The following is a 21,871-nucleotide window of genomic DNA, read 5'->3' on the forward strand; positions in this document are numbered from 1 at the left end:
TGAGAGATACTTGGTCTTGCGAGTTTATATAGTTTTCTGAGGAATTTGTGTGGTAAATAAGGTTTTCAACTTTACCAACATAGGGTTCAGATTTAGTTTCCTTAGAGCCGCTAAGTCAGCTCCCACTTATTTATATGCTTTCAAACTTCTAATATTTTGTTGCTATCTTTTGTTCAGTTCTCCTTATCCTTGTACATATCTTTTTAAAATTTTATTTATTTATTTGAGAGAGAGAGAGAGAGCACGAGTGAGAGAAAGAGAGAGCATGAGCAGGAGGAAGGGGCAGAGGGAGAGGGAGAAGGATCCTCCCCGCGGAGCAGGGAGCCTGATGCGGGACTCGATCCCAGGACCCTGGGATCATGACTGGGCTGAAGGCAGATGCTTAACTGACTGAGCCACCCAGGCGCCCTATCTTTTAATATAATTTCCTCTTAGTGCTTTTGAAGGGCTTAAGCTGAGAACAAAATGATGTTCATATGTTCAATGTGTCATAGGAAATGAGACGTGCACTAAAGAGGAAAATATACGTGTGGTAGTGTATATATGTACATACATATGAACATACTTAGATTATGTATGCAGTACATATGTGTGAAATATATGTAAAATAAACTTTGTTGTTTTCTTAATTTCTGCAATTCCCCAAGGCAACAACTATTAAGAAACTTTAATCTGTATTTCATTAAGGGAAGATCTGTACTAGGTGAACATAGTTCCTGTTGTTTGTTTAATAAAATGTTCAGAGGAGGGTCTTTAAGTCTATGCATTTCTCATAAGATTATTTGTGAAGGATATATGGGTTTATCCTGTTGGTTGCCATAAGGATCACTGAGAAACCTAGGAAAAAAGTCTGCTTATTGGGCCTGAATGGATAAAAATTGAATGTAAGGAAATTGCTATAGGGCAAAAATGACTGAGAATCAGAAGCTACAGAGATATGTGCAAAGGAGGAGGCAGAATGTGACATCTAACAGTTTGGAAAAAGTCCTTGTATTCTCTAGAAGAGTTCAGTGAACAGTCCTGTAAAGATGCCCAACCTTTAATTACTTCTTACTGGTAATTAAAGAGAGAGCTCTGACCAAGTAACCCTAGATATCAATCAGGAGTTTCTTAACAGAGATGCATTCAGTGACCACCAACTTCCTTTTGTCAGTGAGGACAGACATTGGTCAGCAGTTGGATATGAAGCACCAAAAGACTGCCTTTTTCAGAAAGACATCATGGGATGTTTGGACACCCCTTATTGAGGAAAGGCAGGGAGTTTTGCACCATTGATGCTGTGTACCCTAGAACAGAGAATAAATTGGAAACAAAGGTTCTCTGGGTATCAAAATTGACAGTAGTGACTGGTCTCCAAAGTTTTCTGTCCCTACTATCTTGATGTTCTCATTTTTCTTTTTACCAACCCCTTACAAATGCCCTGCCAAACTAGAGTTCTTGTATCAATAAAATCATTAAGTAGAAACTGGAGGTGTTCTTACTTCCGTTACAGGATAAGCTGACAATGTTGGCAGGAAATCTTCCACAAAAGAAGAAATATGGTCATAAGATGCAAAGTTAAACAGCTGGCCACATTTTTGTTGGAGAACATTTTCTGTAATATCATCAATATGGTACCATAGTAGTGAATCATCAAGGCTTAAGTAGAGTTTGTAGGATAACCTGAGAGCTTATCTTGTTAAATATTGTTCCAATGAGTATTAAATAGCACATAAGCTTTGGATTGCTACTCTTTTTTTTTTTTTTAAGATTTTATTTATTTATTTTGACAGAGAGAGATACAGCGAGAGAAGGAACACAAGCAGGGGGAGTGGGAGAGGGAGAAGCAGGCTTCCCGCCGAGCAGGGAGACTGATGCGGGGCTTGATCCCAGGACCCCGGGACCATGACCTGAGCCAAAGGCAGACGCTTAACGACTGAGCCACCCAGGCGCCCCTTGGATTGTTACTCTTTTGGAAATCGCCTCCTTTTTTGGTTATCCATTAAAAATAAAATAAAATAACAACAATAACAACAGCAGCAATAATATTGATGTTAATAATAACTAACAGTAACATTGTACTTATTAATAGATAGTATTTTAAGGGCTTTACATGCATTAATTTATAATAAGTCTATGAAATCAGTTTGCAGATGAGAAAACTAAAGTAAAAAGAAACCAAGAAAATTTTCGAGATTATACAGTTACTGATGGAGTCTGGTTTTAAGTCCAGGCAGTGGAACTCCTGGTCCAATCTCCTAACCACTAGTGAACAAGTAAGACCTTTTTTTTTTTAATTACAAGTTCTTTTATGACTAAAAGTGAAGGTACTCTCAATCTTGTGAAAAACTTTCCAAAGACCAAGTTGCTATACTTCCAACTCATCCTTCTGTATATACTTCTTTTTTTTTTAACAAATCATTAATTTAGGTTATCACTTATCAATTTATATAGATGACTGTCAAATTCAGGTTCCTAGAATTTCTACTAAGCTCAAGTTTTACCTTTCCAGTTGCCTATAATCATATTTCCTATATATAACAACAGAATTATAAAAATCAATAAGAACAAAATCCAGGCAAAATAATGTAATGATTAATATTTCAAACGACATGACTTTGAAGCCTGGTGCCATCGCTTACCAGTTGCGTGACCTAGGACATGATAAGTAACCATTTTGAGCTATTTTCTTTTCTTTTCTTTTCTTTTTTGTAAAACAGAAAACAAATACAACTTAGTTCATAGGTTACAAAGATTAAGAAAGGGAAAATACTTAGGAAAATGCTTTAGTTCGTATTCATAAATGATAGTTGTTATTAGAAAGGAAATTTGGTTTGGAGGTGTTTCTCTATTTCGGAGCTATCACTCAAAGAACAAAATAGAAAAAAAACTATATTGCTGCTTTTTATGTAATTTTTTAAATATATGTTAAGTAATTACCTAAAAATAAATCATTTAAGAAAAGATATGCTAAGTTCTGTTAGCTTTCCTTCATTGGGACAATGATAAAGATTGGCTTACCAACCTTGGAAATTATCATTCTGAAACTACTTGTAGGGTTCATATAAAAATGATACAAGAGGGGCGCCTGGGTGGCTCAGTCATTAAGCGTCTGCCTCGGCTCAGGTCCTGATCCCAGGGTCCTGGTATTGAGCCCCGCATCATCGGGCTCCCTGCTCAGCAGGAAGCCTGCTTCTCCCTCTCCCATTCTCCCTGCTTTGGTTCCTCTTGCTGTGTCTCTCTCTGTCAAATAAAAAAATAAAATCTTAAAAAAAAAAAGATACAAGAGCCAAGTTTTATGGGACACAAAATGTTGCTTTTCTGTGTTCCATGCTCTTTCTTTTCCAACCAATTTCCACCTGTCAAAATCCTAGCCAATTTTTTGAAATCTCTGATCCAATATGACTTCTATTAAGAAGATTTTGTTATTACTTTCCCTCAAAATGAATCTCCTACTCTAAAATTTCATATCGCTTTGTATCTCTCATGTGACAAGTTTTTTTTTAACTTATAAAACATTTATGTTTTAATTATCTCATATCCTTACTAAAACATAAGGTCCTTTGGAACCTAAGTACAAATGACACGTATGTTAGTATACTTTCTAGGACTTGGCTAGTCACCTTTTTTAGAGAATTCTATAACATAACCTCTACATCCAAGAAAGAGAAGATTGATAGAGGAAAAAAACAAGGATAAGTCACCAAGTTATAAACACCATATAATATCAGTCCAGTGGGATCATGTGGCCCTGGAGCCTAAAAGGCATAATGACAGAGAAACCCCTGGAAAAGAGTAGCAGTGCCAGATATGTTGGCAGGGTAGGGAAAGTGAGGTGCCAGATCATGAAATAACTTCTAAATTTACATCAAATCTGCCATATCTGTCTGCCATAATATAAAACAATAATATTATCTAAGCAAATTGTACATGATATAAAGGTGTGTGTAGAGATTATCGTGCATATAGAAATTGAAACATTTATAAAAAGATAAAATATTTCTTTATATATTATAGTATAATATTGTGTTTTGTTATATAACTTACAGAGTTCATCAGTGGTTTGAAAGTAACCAACATCCAGTGATTGGGAGAACACCACAATCAAAATATTTGGAATGCTAAGAAAACAGCTCAATTATTTAATAAAATTAATAATATTTAAAAATAACTGAAAAAGCTTTTGTATTGGTTACACAATGAATTAGAATATTTATTTTATTTTGTGGAAAAATGAGACTGCAAATATGCAGATGTGATACATGGAATAAGTTGAAAAACCAAATTGTTTTTTTAGAAAGTGGGAAATAATAAACAGTGATATAAAGCAAAACAACAATAATAAACAAACAAACAAACAAAATATGTAAAGCTAGAGAACAGGGGTAAATCAGTAAGACCAAAGACCTAGAAATCATAATGGAATATAAGCTAAGTAAGATTTTAAATAGAAATATTTTAAGGTAATGTTAGCCTCATAGAATGAATCTGGAAGTTTTCCTTCCTTTTCTATTTTTTGGAATCGTTTGAGAATAGGTATTAACTCTTCTTTAAATGTTTGGTAGCATGCCCTTGTGGAACCATCTGGCCTTGAACTTTTGGTTTTTGATTACTAATTCAATTTCTTTGCTGGTTATTGGTATGTCCAAGTTTCCTATTTCTTCTTGTTTTAGTTTTGGTAGTTTATATGTTTCTAGGAACTTACTCATTTCTTCCAGGTTATCCAATTCACTAGCATAGTTTTTCAGAATATTCTCTAATAACTGTTGGTATTTCTGTGGTGTCGGTTGTTATTTCTCCTCTCTCATTTGTGATTGAATTTATTTGGGTCCTTTCTCTTTTCTTTTTGATAAGTCTGGCTAGAATTTTATCAATTTTATTTTTTTTTCCCAAGAACTAGCTCCTGGTTTCATTGATCTGTTCTCTTGATTTTTTTCTTTTTTCTTTTCTTTTTTTTTGTTTCTGTATCATTTATTTCTGCTTTAATTTTTATTACTTCTTCCTTTCTGCTAGCTTTAGACTAGTTCCTTTAGGTGCAAGTTTAGGTTGTTTATTGAGATTTTTCTGGTTCCTTTAGGTGCAAGGTTAGGTTGCTTATTGAGATTTTTCTTACTTCTTGAGGTGTGCCTATATTGCTATATACAAGGAAATATCTCCTCACACCTATCAGAATGGCTAAAATCAACAACAACACAAGAAACAACAGGTGTTGGGTGAGGATGTGGAGTTAGGGGAAGGAACTTTCTTGTACTGTCTGTGGGAATGCAAACTGGTGCAGCCAATCTGGAAAACAGTACGGAGGTTCCTCAAAAAGTTAAAAATAGAACTACCCTACAATCCAGCAATTGTATTACTAGATATCTACCAAAAGGATACAAAAGTATTAATTCAAGTGATATATACACCCTGGTGTTTATAGCAACATTATCTATAATAGCCAAATTATGGAAACAGCCCAAGTGTCCATCCACTGATAAATGGATAAAGAAGTGATATATATATTATATATATAACTTCAGTTTGGTAGTTTATATGTGTGTATACACACACATACACATACATACACACACACACAAACTGGAATATTTCTCAACCATGAAAAAGGATGAAATCTTGCCATTTGCAATGATATGGATAGAGCTAGAGAGTATTATGCTAAGTGAAATAAGTCAGTCAGAGAAAGAGACAATATGTGGAATTTAAGAAACAAAACAAACAAGCAACAGAAAACAACAACAACAACAACAACAACAACAAACAGAGAGGGAGGCAAACCAAGAAAGAGACTGTTAACTATAGAGAACACACTGATGGTTATCAGAGGGGCAGGTGGGTGGGGGAATGGGTTAAATAGGTGATAAGGATTAAGGAGTGTACTTGTTAGGATGAGCACTGGGTGTTGTATGGAAGTACTGAATCACTATATTTTATACCTGAAACTGGTATTACCCTGTATGTTCCTTAACTGGAATTTAAATAAGAACTTAAAAAAAATTAAGTAAGATTTTAAAAACAAATGTATTAAAAATTCTAATATGACAATCATTTTATTGTTAGGATAATTAGTTTTAAGCTATGTAAATTATATTTCTGCTAGATACAGCTTAACTTTCAGACACATGAAAAAGACACATATGTATTAGAGCTTCTTAATATAAAGGAGATAATAAACAATAACTTAAAAAATAGAAAACTCAAGACTTTGGCAATTTTACATATAAAAAAGTCTCCTGTTATTTGGGTGGCAGGAAGGAGAACTTTTTATTTTCCAAATGTATTAGAGAAACATCATAATGGATTGTCATTTCAGCTGAAAAGAATATGTTGGACTTAATTCCTTGACTATAAGTGATATTAAAGTACTAAAACAATTTACCAGGCAAGAACTCAGAAAACTGCCCTTTTCCCGTATCTGTACCCTGTTTGCAGTACTTTCTTTTGAGTTGCTTCTGCTTTACTTCCATTCAAATCCTTCCACCATGTCCTCCTCATCAGTATCATGGTGAGTATCCCTGCCTGTCAAATCCTTCCACCACACTTGACAAGTCGAGCTATTTCTCTGAATAGTACTATAGTCTTCTTTCCCCACTCTTGTATATGAGATAACTGAGTGTTAAATGAAAAATAACACAATGATGTAAATTGGTGCAACTAAAGGCATTTGAATTCCACCCTCAACTGTGTCATTTTAATCCACAGCCAATTATTTATTGTGCTTACTGTTATTATTATTCAAGACTATTGAGACTGTTAAGAATTTGTCTTCAGCTGCTTACAATGCCATTCACAAAGTTATCTTTATAACTACTCTTTAACTCTTTCCTTATGTTCAAAGCTACTCTTTTGGCCTCCTCTTTTATGACTGATACTATACTGTTCCATAAATTGATTTTCTTATAGCTGTCCTTGTTCTGGCTCACATTATTTCCACGAAGGCCAGGCTGGTAGCTTCCTGATTTGTCTTTCTTTTCTATCCACCACATAGAATCCTTCTTAAAACTATCAAATACCAGCTCCACTGCCACAGTAGCATATCCTTAACATAGTCTTCAGAGCTGTTCATTATAATCCTTTCCCTAATTTGCTAACCACATCTTCTAACAATCTCAACCATAATCTCTGTATTCTGGTAACACGGAATCATCATGTGTATATATTCATACCTTTGTTCAAAATCTCCTTTTTGGATGCTCTTCTTTACATGACTAAGTCCCATACAGTGTGGGCCTTTTCTCCTCTAGAATGCCTTCTACAGCCCTACTAGGCTGGGTTATGTGTCCTTACATTATAAGGTGGTGACACAATATTTTTGAGGTAGTATTCTTTTATTTCCTCCTTGAACTTTGTCCAATTCAAGCTCCAGATTGAACCTGTGTCTGTTACCTCTAAGAAGTTAAGTTCATGAAAAGCCAAAAACATTTGCTTTTATTCCAAACACTTAAGGCAGGGGAATTGACAGAATTCAGAAGATAAAGTTCATGGAGAAATTGTATATGAAGTAGATTTAAGCCACAGTTGGTGGAGGGGAGAAGTAGGTGGTTGGTTGAAAGAAATGAGTTGATGAGAGACAGTGCTTTATGTTTTGATTATTTGTTTTAACGTGCAAAGAATTTGAGTGACCATGGTAATAGGAGCTAGAGTTGTAAAGTAATGAACTGTGTATTCTGAAACTGACATCAGATGTATTTGATTTCTCATGCCTTGCTGTTTCAGAAAGCCCTCCCTTACATTGACTTACACCATCAAAAAGGAAAAAAAGAACCTCAAAACTGACAGAGATTGAAGTTTTATAACTTAATCATGAAAGTATAGTGTCCTCGATGTGGTAATAAGTTGATTCTTAGGAAACAAAGGCTCTTTTTTTGCAAATAGTAGATGATCAGGTTTTGTTGATGGTGGAGAAGGTTGTGTATTCTGGAGGGAGGGGATACAGGGGGATAGGAATTCTTTGTACTTTAATTTTTTTCCCAAATTTTTATTGTGGTAAAATACATATAAAACTACATTTTAAACCATTGTTAAGTGTACAACTCAATGGTACTAAGGACGGTGATACTGTGCAACCATCACCACCACTCTTCAGAGTTCTCCAGATCTCTTTTCATCTTGCAAACCTTAAACTCTGTACCCATTAAGCAATAACTCCCCATTCCCCCTCTCCCAGCCCCTGTAAACTACCATCCTATTTTATGTCTGTACGATTTTGACTCCCTAAGGAGTTCATAATTGGAATCACATCATATTTGCCTTTTTGTGATTGGATTATGGAACTCTCTGTACTCCCCACACAATTTTGCTATGAACCTAAAAATGCTCAAAAAATTAAGGTCTATTAATTAAAAACATAAAATCAAAGTTTTAAAAACACTTTTTGTAAAGAAAAATTATTTTTCTTTTTTTTAAAGATTTTATTTATTTGAGAGAGAGATAGAGACAGCCCAAGTGGGTAGGAGGGGCAGAGGGAGAGGGAGAAGCAGAATCTCAGCCCAACCGAGTGAACTACTCAGGTGCCCCAAGAAAAATAATTTTTCAAAGGAAATGAAGCATATTAAAAATAATTTTTTGAAGTGGATTTTAAAATTGAAACTTTTAAGTTCTAAGAGCAATATTTTTCTAGCAGTCATTCTTACAGTTCTAACAGAAATTGCTGTCTTTTCTCCCTCAATTCCCTATTAGCCATGTGGTTGGTCTGACTCCAACAATCAGCATTATAATGAATCCGAAGATTACCTAATCAAATATACCCTTCCATTACAATGTTTCTTTTTTTTTTAAGATTTTGTTTATTTATTCATGAGAGAGAGAGAGAGAGGCAGAGGGAGAAGCAGGCTCCTAAGGAGCAGGGAGCCCGATGCGGGACTTGATCCCAGGACTCTGGGATCATGACCTGAGCCGAAGGCAGACGCTTAACCATCTGAGCCACCCAGGCGCCCCCATTACAATGTTTCATCTTCACTTTAAATATTTTATTTTGTTATTTAATATTCTTTTATTTATTTATTTATTTGAAAGAGAGTGAGAGAAAAAGCACAAGCAAGGGGGAGAGGCAGAGGGAGAGGGAGAAGCAGGTTCCCTGCAAAGCAGGGAGGCTGATGTGGGGCTGGATCCCAGGACCCTGGGACATGACCTGAGCCAGAAGGCAGATGCTTAACCAATGGAGCCACCCAGGAGCCCCATTGTTATTTAATATTCTTTATCAAGTGTGAAAATATCTACATTATTTGGGAATAATCCATCTACTGCTTTAAATTTTTAAATAAATAAGAAATAAGGTATTTTTAAAGTTTTGGGTTTATTCCAAAGCCTGAAATATTTTAAGTATCACAGATGATTTAGCATATGTCTTTACTACCATTGCATATATGTCTATAAAATAAAGCTTTTATTTTATGTCTGCTAGTTTATTTATTTTCTTATTTGTTATATCAGTCAATATCATTTATAGAGGATAGTAGCCGCTATTAAGCAAAAGAAATACTTCTTTCTTTTAATATCACTCAAAATCTTTACAGAACTAAAATATGTAAAAGTAAATATTTTGTTTTTAATAATCAGTCTTATCTAAAAAAACAGGTCTTAAATGCCATATACTCACCTCTGATCTATCCATCTGTTTCTCAAGTTATCCATCTACTGACCTATCTATAATGCCATTGCATTTCTAGCTACTAAAGGAAAGTATTTTCGAGTGAGATTTCTTTAGCTTCCAACCCATTTCCATGATCTATATAAATCACACAGATGATGTGAGTATTTTTATCTGGTAAAGTGTATAACCACAAGTACTACTCAGCTCTCAACAGGATAGAAATATTAAGTTAATAGAGAAATCCTGGCTGCTAGATGGGACTTGGAAAGGGTAAAATTAATGATGAGGAAACATTTTTGTGTGCTTTGGTATCAAGGTCACTAGTTGGGGTTGGAAAGAGTTTTGAGAGTGCATCTTAAGCTCTTTCAGTGTTCTGCTGTTGGAATTATACTGCAGTTGAGAACATCAAACAAGAAGTAATAACTGTTAGCATATTAGCTAGTGATAACTTCTTAAAATGACACATCAAAAATCATCTATGTGGCAAAAATTTCTTTGATTTAAACAGAAACTGTAATTTGGATGGTTGGAACTTACCTGAATTCCTGTTTTTTTTTCTTATCTTTTTTCGTATTTACTTCTTTTAAAATCAATCTGATTGCAGAATTACATGAAGATGTTTACCGAAGTCCAATGGGCTGTCTAAAATAAGATGGGGAAGAAGTTTCCAAATTCACTGAAGTACAGACATGTGACCCTTCAAACTGTATTTCAATAGTGGTACACTGGGCAAACTATCATTCAGGCAGCCTTATTTTGACCGACTTCACAAAGAAGTAGGAGGACATACATATCGCAATCATTAAAGGCCATGAAATGTCATACTATGCTCAATCTTCTGCAGGCATTGGAATATTTACTTGAACTGCTACTTGCCATGAAGTTTGTGAGAACTGAATGTGTTTTGTTAGAGTTTGTAGTGTGCAACAAGAAATTGTATTTTTCATTTACTGAAAAGTTTTGAAATTTTGCTATATGTGGGTAACAAAATGTCACCAAAGTATTATACTTATTTATAAAATATGTAAATCATATAAATATGTATGTAATCATATAAATTTGAGGGTTTTTTTGTTTTGTTTTGTATTGTTTTTTCAGATGAGGGAAATTCTTATGTAGTGGATACTCTTGAAAATTTTAGATATGTTATTTGGGAAAAAGATATTTCCACACTCCCATAAATACATTTCTAATGGACATATAAAAGCTAGAGTTGTCAAAAGTTGTTCTTTTTCATTCTAGTAATTTTAAGTCAATATATTCTACATGCCAAGTCTATAGTAAGGATAATTCTTAATAATTATAACTATATTTATTAAACACATACTCTAAGCCAAGCATGTGCAGTGCATTATCTCACAGAGTCCTCTTGTAGGATCAATCTTATAATCCTGTGGCCATTACTATTATCCTCATTTTATTTACTCATTAAATAATACTTACAGAGTTTCTTTTATGTTATAGTTAAGGAAACCAAGGCTCACCAATTTTAACTAATTGCCTAAAAATTACATTTGTATTGACAGTTGGAATACAAATTAAAGGACTCTGATTTTATGATCCATTGTTGAAATTATTAACATGATACAAAAGTGAATATATATAATGACAAAATCTTAGAAAAGAGAAATACAAAATCTATGTGAAAAATAATTTTACATTTTATATGGCTGAGGCTGTTTCTAGAATATGAAAATATTTAAACTAGAGAATTGTAAGTATATGATTGTTTAATGTAGTTGAGTTTAAATATGAAGCATTCTAGAGAAAGCTTATTAACATATTTCTCAGATAATAGCTTTTATTAAAATCAAAATGATATTTTACCAAACATTCTTAAGTGAAGGGATTGGACAAGAGTAACTCAAAAGATAATTTATTAGTTCCCTCTTAGCTTACCATTTGCATATCAGGCCTAAAGACATTACAACCTGGATGAGGTCAGACAAATAGGTAATGGTAAAGCAAAGACTGTAACCCTGTTCTATGACCAAAAATCTTTTGTTTTGTTTAACAAATCAAAGTTAACATAATACTTATATTTTGTACTTTAGCACTATACGTTTTTATGAGAAAACACCTCAAATAACTCGGCACTCTAAATTAATTATGTTTATATTTCATTGGAATCATTAGAGATAGTTAGCTCATCAAAATCTATTTTTTTCCTTCCTCTGCTGTTCCTATTTTCAATTCAGTATCAATCTATTTCATACCCTATCCCTAGAGCAAACTTCTGAACTCCTAACCCATTTGTAAGACAACCTCAACAGTGACATGATACATTGCTTGTGAATTTTACCTGTTGTTATCCATCTCACTTTTCTTTGTGCCCCTAATTCTTTGCCCCACTACTTGGGCACACTCAAATCCTGCCCTATGCCCTTTGGGAACCACTAAAAAAAGTATCAATGACTATTCTTTTCATCTGTCCTATAGCAAGTAAAATAGAACCTTACAAATAAAAATAAGTATAGTTTATTAAAGTTTATTTCAATTTACATCAATTCTATATTAAGTATTGCTTGATAAATTGCATATTATATATATAAATGAAGAGATGCATCATGATTGGGAGTCTGAAAAGACCATCTTTAGAATTCTAAGGAATTATTTTGCTTTATGATTTGGTGTCTTTCATCTTTTAAGGTTTCATCTTTGTTTTAAATCTGTTTGAAGAGTTTTTATAATGCTGTGAAGGCATAGAAATTATAAAATGATGTGCGTGTTAAATATACAGCACTTTTTTGGGAACAAATGCTTTTTATCAAGTTATGAGAGAACATGATATAAGTTCTTGATTAAAATTCATTTAATGTGTCATCTGACTGAATGTACTTAAAAGAAATCTTTGACATGTTGATCAGTATAAAATTGATTTAATCTCAGCTGAAACTTAAGTTCAGCGTTAGTCATGGATAATTACTGTCAGAAAGGATGTGTTCTAGCTATTCATTTACATAATATGAGCTTTCTTTTGGATTGCATATGAATTAATTAAATTTCCTTTAATTGTAGCAACTACATTCAACATGCAGCTTCTAGCTAGTTCATTAACTTCTAGAAAATGACCAATATCCTAATACAAATCTGAAGTGGTACAGGCTTTGAGAGGAAAAAAGAGGAGAGATTCTAAGAAAGCAATTCACCAACCTAGATATATGAGAAATGACTTCATTTTTAGCACAGCATTCCTCCCCAAAAAGATAACTACTGATTCAGTTAGCCAACTCACTTGTGACTAAAATGTAGAATGATCAAACTCTCAATAAACATTAAACTCATTCTTTGACAGTAAAAAATTATTCTCTTGATAAATCTTAAAGTATTTGATACAAAAAACCCCACCCAATTTAGAATTAATAGTAAGAACACAAAGAAAATATAATGTGTAAAATTATAGAAAATACAAGTATGTGAGTCAGATTTCTGACAGCCACATCTTGGACTCTATAAACATTAGATCAACAATTGGCATAAATACTGGCATAAGGTTGAGGAAAAAGATTTTCCAAATTGAAATCAGTCATTATTTTACGGTCACAGCTGACATAACTTTGGACTTTTTTAATGTATTGCATTGAGCATTAAAAGGCAATAATGCCAGCAGAAAAATTTGCCCAGTATTATATTCACCTAGCTAATTGTTTTTCTTTATCTTTGCTTAGTTGCTTCTAAATACTTGCATTATTTTATATGTTTTTAATCATAGCATAAACTTCTCATCTTTTCCACTTAAGAACATTGCCTAATGGTTTACCTAGCCTTTTTCTTTGTGTTATATTTATTTTAAATATAAAATAGAATTTCAATAAATCAAAGACCCTGAAGTATGATCCCATCATCACATGAGAACTTGGAAATACAAATTTTGGGCTACATATAGTCCCGATCTACTGAATCAAAAACTCTGAGGTGGATTGAAGGCAGAATCAATGTTCTAACAACTTTTCTAGGCCATTTTCATGCATGCTAAACTTCAGAACTACCACATTAAATATACTTTACAAAATTTACTAAAATATTTCAGTGAGTTATCATATAAAATAAGACTGCATTGGGAAGATTTGTTCAGTAAATTATGTATCTTTTTATTTCTTTTTCTTATTTTTTAATTTTATAGATTGTGTTCTCAGCAATTGGAATGTGGTATCAAAGAGTTTCAAATATTTAAAAATTGGGGCACCTGGGTGGCTCAGTCACTAAGTGTCTGCCTTTGGCTCAGGTCATGGTCCCAGGGTCCTGGGATCAGGCCCTGCAATCAGGTTCCTTGCTTGGCGGGAAGCCTGCTTCTCCCTCTACCACTCCCCTGCTTATGTTCCTTCTCTCACTTTGTCTCTCTCTCTGTCAAATAAATAATAACTTAAAAAACACAAGTATTTAAAAATTATTTTCAAGATGATTTATCCCAATTTATACTGCTATCAAAAGACGTGCTTTAAAAAAAACACAGTTGATAGTATTGGTCTTCTCTTTTTGTAATATTAAATTTGCTACACTCCATTTGGAAATACATGTATGTATTAAAGTAAAAGTACTGTGTAGGTTTCATTTAAAAACAAAGTTGATTTTTTAAATACTTGTTCATTTGTATATATCTGTCCTTATGAAAATTAGTCTCTAAAAAGGTGGTTATAATAATAACAACAACAACTAGCAATTAAATGAAGTTTTATATGTGCCAAGCCCTTTAGTTTTGATAACCCTATGAGAATATGGTATGATCCTGATTTTACAGATGAGGAAACTGAGTTACAGATGTTTAGGTCCTGAAGATTGTAACTGATTGGGTTATGGTTTAAACTCTGGATCAGAATCTATGTTCTTAATGATATGATGTCATCATGTGGAGAGAAGGTTTTAAATCAACAAGCTAAAAATATACACTAAATATCTAATAAAATTACTGTCATTTATTACTTCCTAAATGTTTTCTTTCTTTTTTACAAAATACAGGTGTCACTGATGGTTATACACACACACACACACACACATATATACACACATGCATATGTATATATGTATGTATATATAATATATATACATATATATATATCTGTGTGTGTCTCTCATATGTATGTTAGTTTACTGACTTTTATTTTACTTTCCAGTTAAATTCTCAAAGGAGAAAAGCCAAATCTGTCTATAAAATTGTAGGGATTCAAGTTGATTAGTTTGGTTTTAGTACAAGACTGCTGGACACACCTACTCTTTTCTGATGCCAATGGAGATTGTTAAACTGAATAAATAGCAAGAAAATTGAATTCTTCATGATTTATTCATTTAGTTGAGAAATGTATTAGTGATTGTGCAGTGGCAAAGGTCAAAACAAGAAAAGATCAGCTGTCAGAACCCACCAAGAAGTTTTCAAGGCACAATTATTTTCCATTCCTATTTCCTGCTTTATATACATACATGTCATTTCTCCTATCCAGAATTCTCTTCATGTAAAAGTTGACATTTATTTAACATTTACTATATGACAAGGAAGTGATTCCTGCAGATTATTACAGGTAGTAGTATTTTGTACAACTTTAGGAGGTGGTCTATACTATTACCAACATTTAACAGATGAGACAACTTGGCCCAAAGAAGTAATTTCTCCAAAGACATACAGCTAGTAAATGGTAGAACCAGGATTTGAACTCAGGCAGCTTAATTTTGTGGGTCCTCTTCTTAAGGACCATGCTACTCATTGGAGAGGGAGAAGAGAGCTACATCACAGGGGAGTAGGAGGGGGAGAATGTTGAGAGTGTTTTCAAAAGGTCATCTACCTGTCTGATACAAGTCTCCTTTGCCCTGAGAACAACTGAACCCTGATTATACTATATTTCTCTTAAATTTCTTTTTATTTTATACTTTGACATGCACATATTATTTAGACATATGACTACAAATGATTTTCCTCTTCTTTATCTTCAGGATTCCTGATTCAGGATGGCCCTTTGGGGTCTTGTGAAAATAAATACTGTGGTTTGGGAAGGCACTGTGTCATCAGCAGAGAGACAGGGCAAGCAGAATGTGCCTGTATGGACCTTTGCAAGCGGCACTACAAACCTGTGTGTGGATCTGATGGAGAATTTTATGAAAACCACTGTGAAGTGCATAGAGCTGCTTGCCTGAAAAAGCAAAAGATTACCATTGTTCACAATGAAGACTGCTTCTTTAAAGGTAAATACAGGGTGAACCTAAAGTGTCACCTTCTCTTCCTTTCCTTTTCTCAACTACTGCCTTTAAGTTTAAATTCTAGCATGATTTTATATCAGCAAGTATTTAAAAAGGGACAGAAAAAAATGTGTTTAATTACATCAATAAACAGTAAGTATATAGAAATGTACACAGATACAATTCTGAATCTCAATTATGAGTACAAAGTTGGCCAAAATATGACTCAAATTTAATATAGCTTACAGCATTGCACCATATGGCTTCCCAATCATGGCAGTTATCTTAGGACACAGGGAGGCCAATACAGTCAACAGGCCAAATCCACCCAGTGAAAAGCACCTGGAGTGGAATTGAGTGAATAGTGAATGCCAAGCCATGCTGTGATAACATCTCATGTCTTCCTGATTAAAAACGATGGGTTTCAGTTTGCACCACATAATTCAGATTATATGGAACCTGTAAATGCCCACTGAAATAACTCTGAAAAACTCTGCTAAATTTAATTAGTAAATTTGGGATTACAATAATTTAAAAACCTAAAAAAATATTGGTATTTACTTTCATGGTACTCAAAACAATTGGTTACTGTTTATAAAAAGTACTGCTGAATTATAATTTGAGAAATTATTTTAACGTGGTCTATAAGTAAATAAATCATTGAACATTTCTAATGTCATTTATTCCTAAACTTATTTTGTCTTTATTTGTTTCTACTGGAGAAAATATTTGCTTATTCTTAGTCATAACCCAGACTGAAATTCTGAGATGTTAAATATACAGAACTTTCCTCATTCAAATAGATTAGTGATCAACCTGATTTCTAGTCTTCAATTGGTTCCTATCCCATTTTTTCATAATTTTCCTCAAGTTTATTTACATTTAAGACTTGTCTGGTATTACGGTAAAATGACTAAAAACTTTCTTTTTCCAACATGGTAGAATAAATAAAATATTATTTCCAAGGTGATAATAAAATGATACAGAGCTTTTCAAATGATATAAGGTGCAATACTCTGTAGTCAGTGTGGCTACTAGAAGCCCATTGATATAGTTGAAGTAAAGTGATAATAGTTTCTTTACCACAGTGAACTATGTGCAACTTGAATTCATGCACAGAGTATTTTATATCAGGTTCTCTTCTTGTACAGAAAGAATAGCAGTTGCTTTGGTTTCAAGTACAATTTATTCCCTTCTATCAAATCTATTTTACATATAACTAAAATTAATTCTATTAGCATTGTGCTTTAAAACTCATGAAAGTGTAGTGTATGTGTGTGTGTGTATGTGTGTGTGAGTATTTATTCTGTCATTTTGACATGAGATGCTATATTGGCAACACTGCTATATAAATAATATTCTATTAAGGTAACGTAGAAACATTCTCAAAATGAAGTTTTGTCCAACTGACACCCAGCAATCGATTATGTGGAAACATATGATATTAAATAGCATGTGAGAAAAAAACATTTGGTGTATTTTAATGTTCAACTTTATTGCTGGATGCTTAGGCATAATGCAACTCAATATGTATATCAGTATGGACATAGATGAACTGGATATAGCTAGGAATTTTGTCTTCCTGTGAGTTCATAAAACAATGGTTTGAAAAACTTTTGTCTTTCAGACTAATACTGAGTATATTTATCAATTCTTTGATTGTTTCAAAATGCTTTCTCATCATATATAAGTCAAAATACTTTCTTATTTCATTATACGTAGCATTAAAATTTCATTTATATTATCTGGGTTAGTTACCAAGGGTTTATGCATTTCTCAGGTCTCAGAATTTGTGTCTTCTGCTTATTTATTTTGGGATTTTGCCTAACACATATCTACCTCACAAAAGAACTTTATTTCAGCAGAAAGGAACTAAATGATATACCACAAAACAATAAGTGGCCTGCCTGTCTTATGGGTGTGCAGTTGGCCAAGTTTTAGGTGTAAAACAAAATTCGTTATAGCTAAAGGCCTGACATGTTTGTGATGGCCAAAATTAAACCTTATGATTGTGAACTTTATTTTCCATAGAATGTCTGCAATTATATTGTTTCCAATAATGGCCCAATGGATAAAGCAAATCAAAATATTAAGTTCAAGAACTGCTAAAAACCTATGTTTAATTAGATTTTTTAATAGAAAAAATCAAACTAAATAATAGGAATGAGTTTTCCTCCGCAAAAAACCATTTCGTCTTTTAGATCTAATAAAAGGTAATTATGCGGGGTGCCTGGGTGGCTCAGTCCGTTAAGCATCTGCCGTCCGCTCAGGTCATGATCCCAGAGTCCTGGATTGAGCCCCAGGTCAGGCTCCCTGCTCAGTGGGGAGCCCGCTTCTCCTTCTCCTCCCCTCTCCTGTGTGCTCTCTTGCTGCCTCTGTCTCTCTCTCTCAAATACACAAAAATCTTTTTAAAAAAGGTAATTATGCAAACCTTAGCATAAGAGTCAACAAACAAGAACCTAGAGACCAAACCCAGGTTGCAGTCCCCTTTTATTTAAGCAATGTGTTATTGGAACAGAGCCACATCCGTTTATTTAGGAATTCCCTTTGGGTGTTTTTGCAAAACAAAAGGAGAGTTGAGTATTTATAGCAGAGATTGTATGGCCTGCAAAGCCTAGAAAATATTTCGTCTGGATTTTCCTGTAAAAAGTTGGTTAACCTCTGCTTTAAAAGATTACAAATAATGAAAGATCTTTTCTATATCTTCTTGGCTATGGTGGTAAATATAGGGACCCACTCATGTGTTACATTTGAATAAAAATAAACACATACCCATAAACAAATTGATACACGTAAAACAGGAAATCTGAGTAAGATCAGTGGATAGTGTTAAAGATGATATCTTGGTTATGATATTGTACTATAGGTTTTCAAAATATTACGATTCGTAGAAACTGGGTGAAGGGTACATGGAATCTCTCTCATTTCTTTTAACCCCATATGACTCTACAGTTGTCTCAAAATAAAAAGAGTAATACAAAATAACTACTGGAAAAATATTAGCAAATACTTAAGATAATTTTAAAGTATGGTTTGCATTATTCATTAATTATTTCAACTTTAAGTCTTATTTCACATATCAAATTTATCAGGTTTATGTTTGCCATTTATATTTAAACTTAATAAAATGAATTATATCTGTACAATCATGTTTATTGATTGTATTAAAATTAAGATTACAAAACAAGTTAAAGAGATTTATATCTATATTTACATTTACATCATTATATCTATGCATATATTTATACTTATAACTATATCTATATAGATCCCTTCTATTATATGTGTTAAATATTTAAATGCCTCTGTAGTATGCTTAGCATTTACTATTACTAACTCTTAAATAGAGACATGGATTCACTAAGAATTTTCTTTAATGATTTATGATTTGTGGAACTATAAATGAAACATAGATCTAGGAATATAGCATCTTTACATTTATTTCTATTCACATTTATGTGATTACAAAGAAACTGGTTAAAATAGGATATAGAATATTGTAGTATTTGTTTATTGGCATCAAATACTGTAAGATGATACTTGATGTATGTTGGGGAGGAAAGAAGTTTTCTCTACTTTCCTAAATTCTTATGGCTGGCCTCATAATCAAATTGACATGGGACAAGTAAGAAGGGAAAAATAAATTTAATTATGTACAAATGAGGCCCCATAAGAATATGAAACTCATTGGCAGGGAATTGCGGTTTATATGCGTCCTGAAGTAAGAGAGGGTAAGGGTCTGGGACTTCAAACTGGAGAAGAAAATTCACAGGGAGATGGAAGAACTAAGGTTTGGTAAGCAAATGTTTGCCATGTCTTGCTGAGAAGTTTTCCTTATGTTAAAAAAAAAAAGTTATCTTAAGTAATAACTCACTTCTTGGTACAGGACCCCTATCTAAATTCTTTTAGACAGCCAAGGGGTGGGGGGACCAAAAAGCTCTTCTTGTGTAGGGCCTTTATTGTCTTCAAATAAGATTGTCTGGGAATAATCCTCATGCCAAAGCGGCACATTCTGAGGTGAACTGTACTGAACCCCATCACATAGCATAAAACATTCTATTTCTGTGTAGTGTCTAGTTATTTCTTGTGATGGCAGTTTGGGCTTAAAGTCATCTCCCATCCTCACTCCACCCCCACAGGACTTCTAGCTTCTGCAATTCACATCACTAATAACAAGTATAATTTTCTCTCACCCTGACTCCAGGTCAGTCTATCTTACACAGCAGAATTTACTTACTCAGAGAATAAATAGAAACTAGAGTGAGAAACTCAAGATACAACCTATGCTAAAATGAATAAGGAATTAAACTTTTTATGAGAAAGTCAATTGAACAGAAACCCTTTTGCCATTTACTGTGCTGAGAATAAAACTGCCATAAAAGCAAATGTTCTGTGCACTTAAATGTTCATCACAAACAATAACAACTTGGGAAATATGTTTTTTATGGCTATGTGTGCACTATTTGAATGATATCTGACATTGTGTCCTTTTTCTTTGGTATAATCTGGAGAGACATTCATATTCCATTTTTAATTGGTTCTTTTACCTGATTTCTTTTTAAAGGTGGGACTCATAGAACTTGAGCTAGAAAACTAAGCTGCCAATGACACAATGATATTTTAAAATATAACAGTAATTTCTGTGTTAATACATGTGGGATTTTAGATTACCTTTTCATTTTTTTTTTTGAAGGGAGGCTTTGTAAAGCTTCTGTTTTTTGTCTAGTCTTTTATGCCATTTCATGAAAAATAGTAATCATGATAAGTATTTAAACTTTGGAAAATAACACCCAGATATTTGTTTGTTTAGGTTTGGTTTTTGGTCAGTATTAGCCAAGTGCAGGATGATAGTGAAATTAATAAATTGGACAACTACAAATATACATTAACTATTTAAGGCCATAATGCAGACACAGAAACTCTAGTTCTCTTGAATGCCCTCAGTACACACAACATTAAAACCAACTTGATTAATCCCCGAAGTTTGGGTAGATTTACAGTAAAACTTCCTGAATTTGGTGATATAAAATTGATTAAGTTGTGTTTCACTTTTAAGGTTTATCTCACATTTAACATTTAATCAAAGTTAACAATATAGTTTTGTTGCCACTCTAATCAAAATTTGAAATATAGAATTCTATGTATTGCTCATTACATGTATAGAAATCATTGTAATGTGGACACTCAGAAAGTTACCATTTGTTATTAAAATCATACCAAATGTTTATTTCTCCTCTGTTTTTTGAAAACTCTATAACAGATTCTGTAAACATTACATATTATATGGACTTACTTTCCATTTATAGATAGTAGATAAATGATATATTTTACATAGACTATGAAAAATGATCCAAAAGAAAGAGATTTAGATACTGACTACTTAACAAATGCATTAAAAGATATTACCAGAAACTACTGGTTATAATAATTAATACATTGAATATTATTTATTTCAAAACACTTTCACAAGTATTATATTGTTTCATCATAATAACAAGCCAATGTACTATAAAGAAGGCAACAAGACTAAGATTTTAAAAATGGCTTGCCAACACTTGTATAGAAAGTTAATGTTACTGGGATAAGAACCAAGGGATTATGGCTTCTCCTATAGTGCATGTATGCTCCAAATATTCTGCTGTAATATATAATACCATGATATCTTACTTGCTTATGATTTTTAAAACTTCACTTTCAATAGTGATTTCCATGAATATGTGACATTATTCAGAAACATTCTTCCTCACTGTGGTGTTTTATTTTATTTTATTTTTTTAAATTTTTTATTGTTATGTTAATCACCATATATTACATCATTTGTTTTGGTGTAGTGTTCCATGATTCATTGTTTGTTCATAACACCCAGTGCTCCATGCAGAATGTGCCCTCTTTAATACCCATCACCAGGCTAACCCATCCCCCTACCCTCCTCCCCTCTAGAACCCTCAGTTTGTTTTTCAGAGTCCATCATCTCTCATGGTTCGTCTCCCCCTCTGACTTACTCCCCTTCATTCTTCCTCTCCTGCTATCTTCTTCTTTTTCTTTTTTCTTAAAATATGTTGTGTTATTTGTTTCAGAAGTACAGATCTGTGATTCAACAGTCTTGCACAATTCACACCGCTCACCATAGCACATACC

General features: G+C 33.2%; 1 protein-coding gene across 3 annotated transcripts in view; it reads left to right on the plus strand.

Annotated features, from left to right (window-relative positions):
- FSTL5 (follistatin like 5) overlaps positions 1-21,871 on the plus strand; it is a 692,987-nt gene that overhangs the window by 162,940 nt on the left and 508,176 nt on the right. For all 3 annotated transcript variants that reach the window (XM_028104409.2, XM_028104410.2, XM_028104411.1), the window contains exon 3: positions 15,491-15,739. In XM_028104409.2, coding sequence (XP_027960210.1) covers positions 15,491-15,739 — 249 coding nt within the window. The remainder of the gene's footprint in view (positions 1-15,490; positions 15,740-21,871) is intronic.

This window comes from Eumetopias jubatus, unplaced genomic scaffold (genome assembly GCF_037043125.1).
Source record: "Eumetopias jubatus isolate StellerSeaLion01/CBP00866 unplaced genomic scaffold, mEumJub1_p1.0 scaffold_2, whole genome shotgun sequence".
Taxonomy (NCBI): Eukaryota; Metazoa; Chordata; class Mammalia; order Carnivora; family Otariidae; genus Eumetopias; species Eumetopias jubatus.